We start from the raw sequence: 10010 nt of genomic DNA on the forward strand, positions 1-10010 counted from the left end.
TCAGTAAGAACAGCCTGTTTGTGGTCCTTTTTTTTTTTTTTTTTTTTTTTTTTTTTTTTTTTTTTTTTTAACTCAGGCATAGCCACGGGCGGTCTGTTTTGGGGTCCTTTCAGTTCCTGGTCCACGTCAAGCAGGATTTGCGATTATGATGACAACACGGGAAAGAAAATAGTTTTAACAGCGAGTGGACTGGGATTATTTACCCTCCAGAAGATGCCGGGGGAAGTTTTGCGCTCTGCACTTTGATACAGAAAAGGTATCGCGAGTAACGCAGCTGAAAATATACATTTTTTCCACGTATGAGCATCGGTGCTAACCTTGGTGTATTTTTCCCCCAAGCGTATTCGGGTAAATCCCGCCCCCTCGTTCAGGATTGGATAGCTCTGTCCCTGATCCTTCCTGTGATTGGCTAGTTTTCTTGTCTAGTCGCTGGAGAGCGTGTCAGAATGCAATGCGAGCCAATAACAGAGCAGGGGGCGTGGTTTGTCGGAATACGGTTGGGGGAAAAAAGTGCTCTAAGCTAGGCGTTGTTATCTGAATGCCTACTGTCTTGTTCGCTAAGTTTATTTTAATGCTTGTGCATTAATTTAAAATGTAAACATTCCTTGTGTAAAGTGGATGATGCTGTCAAAAGAAATTAGATTATAAAAAGTTACCGGTTTTTATAGGCAACTACAGAAGTTTTGGCACCCTTCAGGTGTAAGAGTAAATATTCCACGCAGTAATTTCACATTTTCACTCAAACATCAGAAAAAAAAACATCTTGCCTTCCTCTAACCAAAATAAAATGTGTGGCAAAATAAAAAATATTGGTGCCTATTTAAAGTAAATGATAAATAAAGAATGGTAAGTAAGAGTTACTGTTAAAATGTTAACTACCTCTGCCAGGAGGTTACAACTGGCCTGTAAATGGCTCTTTGGACAATATATAACCTGAAACCTGCATCCAAATCAACATAACATTCATTTGAAACCCGATGATGCCTGGGGTGTGACCCCAAATCTCAGGGTTTTAACACTATTGAAAAGCCCGGAGAATATAAAAGTTCTGGATAGAGGAGGGTCCGAGATCCGTTTGCAGGTTTCCTGACCTTGTTAGATTTTACAGGAAGAGGCTCTGTGTTGTTCACCTTCCAGGATATACAGGCAATGCCTTTAATACAAAAGCTTTTCCCTAAAACATTGCACTAGTGAGGAAGACTGAAGAAATACAGTGTTCAGATGAGATTGTTAGGCATTCCGATATGTTTTAGGATAAAATTATCACTCATTGCATGTTGTGAATTTGTGCTCGTTTTTATAAAGTGTGCCTTTTTTTTTTTTGGAGCCTATAAAGTGTGACTTTGCTTCCAGACCCCAAGATGTCTTGGTTCGTTGATTTAGCTGGCCGAGCCGAGGATTTCCTGAACAAAGTGGACCAGGGGGCTGCCAGCGCTCTGACCAAACACTCGAGCCACAGTTCCTCCTCGGCTTCGTTCGAACCTCCAGAGCCGGATTTAACTCAGTACAGCGCTCCGTATGAGACCCGTCACAGCTACACGGGCCACGAGACGCAGAGCTTCATCTCTGCTGCTGCCGAGAACATTAAGAAATCCAAAGCCACCGTGTTAGCAGGGACAGCTAACGTGAACAGCACAACTCCTCTGAGTTCAGCTGTTAGCAGCAGCAGCAGCGGTGCAGTCAAAGCTTCGTCAAACTTCGTGAGGCCCAAACGATCTGAAGTGGACGATGATCTGCTGTTCGACTTCCTGAACAGCTCGGATCCGCCACAGAGCGACAGGAAGGAGGTGAGGAGAGACACGGCGATCCGGATGACCAGTGTGGCTGAAGGACCGGCTCAGGGGCAGGCGACGGTCCCGTCTGCCCCGGCTACTCCTCCTTCTACCCGGGCTCTGTCCCGAACCTCCAGCCTCGGCTCCCTGACTGCGAGTACACACAGCGCCAAGACCGAGAACGACTCCCCTCGAGACGGAAGCCAAGGTACCACTTTAGTAAACTGTGAGTCAGAGAGGTGCCTTATATTTCATTTAAAATGTCCTTGAAATAAAAATGAATGCTCACATTCTCTTCACCTTCATTATTCTCTCTCTCCCTCTAGGTGATACCCCGGAGAGCTCCGATTCAGGCCTGGCAGCAGCTGCACCAGATGTTCAGGCCGTGGTGGAGCCGAGCTCAGCTCAGGAGGAGCAGCTCAGTCAGGTGGTGTCTGGTCTGCGTTTGGAGAACCAGCTCCTGCGCAGTGAAGTGTCCTCACTCAACCAGGAGATGGCGTCGCTCGTCCAGAGAGCCAAGGACACGCAGGAGGGTGCGAGGGCTCACACTTGCTTATATCATTTATAGCCACGTCAATACAGGATATAAAAATACAGTACAAAAAATAGAATAAGGTGGTGTGACCTCTGTGTCTGTCTCTATAAAGGAGGTGTGGCCTCCGAATCTCTCTCTATAAAGGGGGTGTGGCCTCTGAATCTCTCTCTATATAGGGGGTGTGGCCTCTGAATCTCTCTCTATATAGGGGGTGTGGCCTCTGTGTCTGTCCTAGTAAAGGTGGTGTGGCCTCTGTGTCTGTCTCTGTAAAGGAGGTGTGGCCTCTGTGTCTGTCTCTGTAAAGGAGGTGTGGCCTCTGTGTCAGTCTCTATAAAGGAGGTGTGGCCTCTGTGTCAGTTTCTATAAAGGAGGTGTGGCCTCTGTGTCAGTCCCAGTGAAGGAGGTGTGGCCTCTGTATCTGTCCCAGTGAAGGAGGTGTGGCCTCCGTGTCTGTAGTAGTGAAGGAGGCGTGGTGTCTATGTCTCTCCTAATGAATGAAGTGTGGCTTCTCAAGCCTGAATCCTATTTTTAGATTAAAACTGACCTGTTTGTGAATAAATCGTACTGATATTAATCTCTAGCTGATTTATATATATCTTTTATAAATCAGATCATTGATCACAAGATCTAATCTCTCCTTCTGAGGAGGTAATTAATGTGGTATGAGGAAAAAAAAATAACCATATAAGTCAGAAGCTTACTCTGAGAAAGCTGCTAGAAAACTAAATATTTTGTGTTTATTGTAACACAGTTAGAAAAGGATATTTATCACGTGGTTTGATGTTTTTTTTTTTCTGAGAATGAGATTTGTGGTCTGTTTGTCCAGTGTTTAGTGTGTTTCAGAGTTTAACCTTCTCCGTGTCTCTACAGAGCTGAACCAGGCCCGATCTCGTGCTGAGAAGTGGAACGCAGAGCAGAGTCGCTCAGACCGTGCTGTCAGGGAGCTAAGGTCGCAGGTTGATGACCTCACACAAGCTCTGACAGCCAAGGACGCTCAGCTGGCCGTGCTCAGGGTGCGACTGGACGAGGCGGATCAGTTACTGAAGGCCAGAAGCTCGGCGCTGGAGGACGCTCAGAGCGAGAGGACCAGGTATTTCACAGCCGGAGGCAATTACTACACCCCTGCTCTATTTATTGATATTTTTCTAGAATTGATTTCGTTTGTCTTTAGATGTCCGTCATCTCTATCTGTATGACCTTTGTGCTTGTGAATGACGACGCTGCTGTGCCGTTTGTGATGACAGGATCCTGCAGGATCACAGTGAGGGTAACAGTCTGCACTCTCAGGCTCTACAGACGCTGCAGGAGCGACTCCGAGAGGCAGAGACAGCTCTGAACAGAGAGCAGGACAGCTACAGGCAGATGCAGGTCAGTAACGCGCTTCATTCACATAACGTGTCATCATCATATCCTAGTAATTCAGTTTTAATCAAGTACAAAGTGGACAAGTTGCTCATTTATAAGAGACTTAAATGAGCTTTGAAAGATGTCTCAACAAAGTTGAGCTGTTGACGTCTTAACCAATTAACCCAGGTTTGTTGTTCTTGTATTAGAGTGAGTTTGCGACGCGGCTGGCGAGGACGGAGGCGGAACGACAGACGCTGGCCGAGTCGTTGATGGGCGCCGAGCGCAGAGCGACAGAGGAGAGGCAGAGAGCCGAGGAGCTCCAGCAGCAGGCCAAAACCGCCCGAGCTGCAGCCGATTACGCCAAACAGGAGCTGCAGGAATACAAAAACAAAGCCTCACGCATCCTCCAGGTCTCACATGTCCACCACTACACCTCATCTGTCGAAGAAACCCAGCGTCATGTAGGATTTTAGGGTTGTAGTGAATAATATTAATAATTACACCACAGCGCTGTTGAATTCTGAAGTAAACCTGTAACTTTCTGACACGGGAAAGAAAATAATCAGCTTTGGGGTAGGAACAAGAAGTCCACTCCATCACACCATTCTGTCGCCCTCTTTAGCACATTCCACAGAACTTTGGTTAATGGGAAACAGATCGTTTTCTTTTTGTGTTCTTTTCAAAATTCATTTAAAATGTATAGATGGGAACTTGACTTTTTGCTTCTTCATTATGCTGCCAGTCCAAAGAGAAGCTGATCAGCAGTCTGAAGGAGGGCTCGGCTTTGGAGGCGCTGGACGCCGGAGGAACAGCCGAAGTGGAGCTGGAGGAGTTGCGACACGAGAAGGAGCTCCAGAAGGAGGAGATCCAGAAACTCCAGGCTCAGATACAGAGCCTTCGTTCAGAAATACAGGTTCATAACATTCTAGGACTTTAGCACAGACACTTTACCTCACTATCTGCATATTTCTCAGTTATTCAGGAGGAGAAACACATTCATGAACATTTTTGTGTTAAATATGTGCTTAAAAATTTACTGAAATTGCACTTATGGTTAAATTTAGGTAGCTGATGTTGTTAAACTTGACAGCAGCCTGGTTAGTTAGCATTAATTAGCTTGCTGTGTCACTTTCACCTGTTTAAAAATCCTAACACAGAAATATTTATTATAATATAATATAACGCCATTAGGCGTTACCATGGTTACATTTAGCCAGCTAACCCAAGCAGTCAGTGAGGCAGCATCTTGCTAGCTAGCATTAGCCTTAGCGCTAGTCAGCTAACTCACTTTTAGTGCTGATTACCAGTGATATTTGTGCTCAAAAACTGTCAAATGTTGTTAATATTAAATTTATCTGCCTAACACAGCCCCCTTCTAGGAGGTTTTATTCATTAAACAAAATTGGGAAACTGTTTTCTGAGCCTAGCTTACTAGCATTCATTTGCTAAAAAAAAAAGCTAGTTTTGCAACAAGGGAGCCTAAAGAGCTAATTAGGTAATAGCTTCATGAAATAAGATGCTGAATATAAATAGATAGTGTGGTTGACATTAAAGGTTTAGTATTGGAATAGCTAAATAAATCATTTTAAATGTTTCAAATAGCAATGCGTGTTAGCTAGTGTTAGCTAGTGTTAGTTGGCTAAACAACAGCTAATTCTACCATAAAAATGCTGCCAGATTAAATATTATTCAAATATATTAGAAAATGAGGCAGTTGTTACACAATATCTACTTCTAATATACATATTTCGACTTCCACAATAAAAATAAAAAGACAGAAATACATAGAGTTCTCTTGAAACAGTTGTACTCTATAAATATGTAGAAATAAAACAGAAAAATAATGAATTGATTCTGTTTCATACACACATGTACAGGTTACATGAGGTGTGTGTTCACACACCGATTTTATCATCGAAGTCATGTTTTTTTTTTTTGTCATACACAGGAGCTGGAGAACCAGGCCCTGGTGGAGGCCGAGAGCTGGAGAGAGCAGCAGCTGGAGCTACAGGAGCAAAACTCGCAACAGAGCCGACAGAAACAAGAGGTGGAGGCTGAACTGGAGCGCTGCAAACAGGTACGCTGTGTGTGTGTGTGTGTGTGTGTGTGTGTGTGTGTGTGTGTGTGTGTGTGAGAGAGAGAGAGAGAGAGAGAGAGAGAGAGAATTGGACCCTGAACCACATCTGCTCTGAGTTTGTACACATTTTGTAGCCATGTTGTTGGAAAATTAAAGTTTTTCCCTGATTATGCAGTGGGACACGAGAAAAGGTACGTCATCACGAGAAACATCACGACTGTGATTTGGTCTTGTAGATCTACACAGTCATAACACACAACCTGGAGTGTGTCTGCTTTTATAATGCACCTTACAAATTACAAAAAAAGGTCAAACCAAATGAAACACAAATGTTGTTTCATATATCTAATTTAAAATATTTAATATCAGACATTTCTGCCACAGAAAAAGTAGCTGCTATGCATGTTAAAGTAAAGTGAAGTAACCTAGCTGCTAGTCTGTAATCTCCATTATCCACATCGGCTTAAAAGCTAATAACCTGTAGTTATTACGCTTGGTATTAAAAGGCAGATTGAGATTATATTCTTTGAACAGATTAAACATATAAATGTTCCAACCTTCTGTGGAAGATGTATTTTACGGTCCAGGCTTTAAACCTTAAATGAAATGCAGATTTTCTCACTGTATTGGACACAGATTTCTGCAGCACACTGATGAATTGGTGTTCCAGCGATAGAAATAATTAAATATATAAAAATAATACCACACCAGGGTCTAGAATAGATCTTGGATGTAAACACCGGCTACAAATCATTACTTGTAATGTTACTCAGTGCTCACAGCAGCAGTTCAAGCTGCTGTTGTAATAATAATAAAAATAATATTTGTTCAAATGTGGTTAACCATTCAGGAAAACAGTAATGTGAACATTGCCGTTGCTTAGCAACCCATGAAGAGCAGAATGATAGGGATAATGTGAACAAAATGTGACGTTATCGGATAAACAGCACGAGAATGTGTTTCAACCAGTCAGATTATAGTCAGTGCGGTTAGAAGTAACCGATTTATAAACTGTATTAAAATCTGTGTGTGTGTGTGTGTGTGTGTGTGTGTGTGTGTGAGACAGGAGCTGCATTATGTGGAGGAGGAACACCATCGCACTAAAAGCACCCTGCAGAGTCGCATCAAAGACAGAGAGGATGAGATCCAGAAACTCAGGAACCAGGTGGGATGCATCTCACACACACGCACGCACACACACACACATACACACACACACGCACACTTACATCATGTACATAACCTACACAATCATTGTAAAGAATCAAGAGTGACAACGGTTCATCACATTCAGTCCTTTATATTTGAAACATGATTTGGATAATATTCCAGTTTACTTTGGAAAAATTCTGCTTGGTTATTTCTTGTTGGATTTTGGAGGTTTCACCATCATCTCTCTCTCTCTCTCTCTCTCTCTCTTTCTCTGCAGCTGACCAATAAGGCTCTGAGCAGCAGCAGCCAGGCGGAGCTCGAAGGCCGTCTGCATCAGCTCACTGAGACTCTGATCCAGAAACAGACCATGCTGGAGGCTCTGGGCACGGAGAAGAGCTCGCTCGTCTTCCAGCTGGAGCGTCTCGAGCAGCAGCTGAAGAGCGTGCAGGGAGGCCAGAGCGGAGGCTCACACATCAACATGGCCGCCGTGGACGGACCAGGTCAGCACGCGCACGGCATGAATTAGAGACATTCATATCATTCGGTTCTGACCAAGCAAAACAGTCACATCTCTTCACTGTCTGTTATTTTCTGATATTGGGATTTTCATTGGGTTTTTCTTGCAGATCAGTTGGTTTTAATGTTTGTATATATGCATTGTTTGAAAAATACATGCAATAAAGGCACAAAAAAGAAAGAATAAAACTCCAGACAGTATGGCATTTTTAAGGGTTTTTTTTTTTTTTTTCGTTTGTTTGTCTTGATTTTATTTTGTAGTACAGACACAATAATTGGAGACATAATCAGAATACACAGTATGTAATTTCGCTGAGATTTTGGTTGCAATTTTTGGTAATAGAGTCAATATTGTTTTTTCCAGCATTTAAAATTAAAGAAAAGGAGGGGAAAATATGAAACATGTAGTACAAAAATATACATGACAATAATTACAGTTCTTAGACTTAGTCATCATATTGCCCATCACCTGACAGACGTTTAGTAAATGTGAAAAGTCTGCGATTTCTCAGTGCAGTTATATTCAGGTATAGTACCACAGGATGTAATAGTGTTGTTCATGATGCTGATTGTTTAATGCCATTGTGCTGTGTGAAGGTGCGAGGCAGAGAAACACACCGGTGCTGTTCAGCGATCAGGACGGCTCAGAGACAGGTGTGTACGGGAAAGTGCGCAAAGCAGCCAGCACCATAGATCGCTTCAGGTAAGAACACCTAAACTCCAGGTCATTAAAATGTCACCGAGCGTGAGCACGTGGAACTGAGCCGGCAGACCTCTGAGTTCTCAGCGTCTGAATCAAGTTGTATGTGTGAATCAACTTGCATGAAACCACTTGCGTGACTCAGGTTGTGTAAATCAAGTTGCACGAATCATTAACCAGTTCGCGTGATCCAACTTGCATAAATCGACTCGCGTGAATCAGCATGCATGAATCATAATGTGTGAATCAATTAGTGAACCAATTAGTGTGAATTAACGTGCGTGAATCAAGCTGCGTGAATCAGTTTGTGTGAAATGACTTCTGTGAATTAAGTTGTGTCAATCAAGTGAATTAAGTAGCATCAATCAAATTGTGTGAATCAAATTGTGACTTAACTTATATGAATAAATTTGCGTGACCCAACTTGTGTAAATCAACTTGCAGCTTTCAATATGTGTGAATCAGTTTGTGTGAAATGACTTGTGTGAATCAAATATTGTAAATCGAGAAGTGTCAATCACGCCTTGTGATTCTGTCTCCAGCATCCGGTTAGGAATCTTTCTCAGACGTTACCCCATGGCCAGAGTCTTTGTAATTGTTTATATGGTGAGTAAAAACTGAAAAGCAGACACTCCTGCTGCGTCTTTGTACATCCTAGGATCAGTGTGACATTAATGTGTGTCTGTGTGTTTGTAGGCACTACTGCACCTCTGGGTGATGATCGTCCTGCTGACATACACACCTGAGATGCACTCACAGTCTCATCCCGATGGCAGATAGAAGACTTTATTATGTATAAGAAATCTTTATCAGATGCTCTACATGTATAGAAATGAAGCTTATATTATCTGTCAGGAGCAGGACGACAGCAAACGTGCATTCTGTTTGAACGTTTCATCGCCTTTTTTCTCTCTCATTCCTTCACTTCCTCTTCATTTTTGTCCTCCTCTTTCCTCTCTTTTTGGTTCTTTTATTTTGAAACGAATCATCTGCAGTGTGCAAGCAGAACTGAGCGAGATATTTAAAGACAGGGTTCGATTTAATTTTCCTCATGGAAGATTTGCATTTGGTTTTTACTCATGCCTACTTTTGGTACAACTTGACTGTAATTCTTCACTTTGATTTCTTTTAATAAACATTAAAACACTTAAAAAAAAAAAAAAAGACAAAGCTGTCCATTTCCTTTTAACTGTATAAATCAGACTAATAAAATATGATTGAATTGAGAAAAAAAAATTAATAAACATTAAAAAAAAGGATAAATCAGAGATTTGTTTCATCAAAATTTATCCAATTAGTTATATTACAAGAGATAGCTATTTAATTTAAGGATAATAATTATATTTGTAATACTTTTGTTTTTGTATACTGTAATTTTACAGGGGTGGATAAACGGGTTATGTGTCTGGGTCATGTGTTAATTATTCCCTGTTGCCGCAGTGAACTTATGATTTGGCTTTGGACAGGGCATTCAGAAGGGTTTTCTTCTTCTGTCTAGCAACATCTCCACTCCATATTGAGCAAATAGAATATGTGAATCCTTGGCCTTCCATATTTATGAACTAAAAAGTGTAAAAATAATAATAATGATCACAAACTACATATCTGCAGTTTATCCAGTTTTCAATGAAAAGCAGACAGTTATCTTTGAAACATTATTTTAATGTTCAAAAATATACACTATATGGCCAAAAGTTTGTGGACACCTGACCATCACTCCCATTCCAGATTTATTCCACCTCTGCTGTTCTAATAAGCTCCACTCTTCTGGGAAGCTTTGCACTAGATGTTGGAGCGTGGCTGTGGGGATTTGTGTTCATTCAGCTACAAGAGCATTAGTGATTTCAGGCGCTGATGTTGGGATGTCGAGGAGGTCTGGGGTTCAGTCGGTGTTCCAGTTCATCCCAAAGG

General features: G+C 42.0%; 1 protein-coding gene across 2 annotated transcripts; it reads left to right on the top strand.

Annotated features, from left to right (window-relative positions):
* Positions 1-87: 87 nt before the first annotated feature.
* On the top strand, positions 88-9266 carry golga5 (golgin A5). Of its 2 annotated transcripts, none has more exons than XM_053232467.1 (13): positions 88-256; positions 1354-1998; positions 2099-2305; positions 3178-3397; positions 3552-3675; positions 3861-4064; positions 4397-4567; positions 5603-5731; positions 6798-6896; positions 7161-7383; positions 7997-8102; positions 8642-8705; positions 8796-9266. In XM_053232467.1, the coding sequence occupies exons 2-13, from the start codon at positions 1362-1364 to the stop codon at positions 8877-8879; spliced, it is 2268 nt and encodes a 755-aa protein (XP_053088442.1). In that variant the 5' UTR covers positions 88-256; positions 1354-1361; the 3' UTR covers positions 8880-9266. The 2 variants fall into 2 exon arrangements, with proteins under 2 accessions (XP_053088442.1, XP_026795095.3); XM_026939294.3 differs by having other exon boundaries at positions 1354-1980; positions 8796-9265.
* Positions 9267-10010: the final 744 nt, after the last annotated feature.

Source organism: Pangasianodon hypophthalmus, chromosome 3 (assembly GCF_027358585.1).
Source record: "Pangasianodon hypophthalmus isolate fPanHyp1 chromosome 3, fPanHyp1.pri, whole genome shotgun sequence".
In the NCBI taxonomy this organism is placed as follows: domain Eukaryota; kingdom Metazoa; phylum Chordata; class Actinopteri; order Siluriformes; family Pangasiidae; genus Pangasianodon; species Pangasianodon hypophthalmus.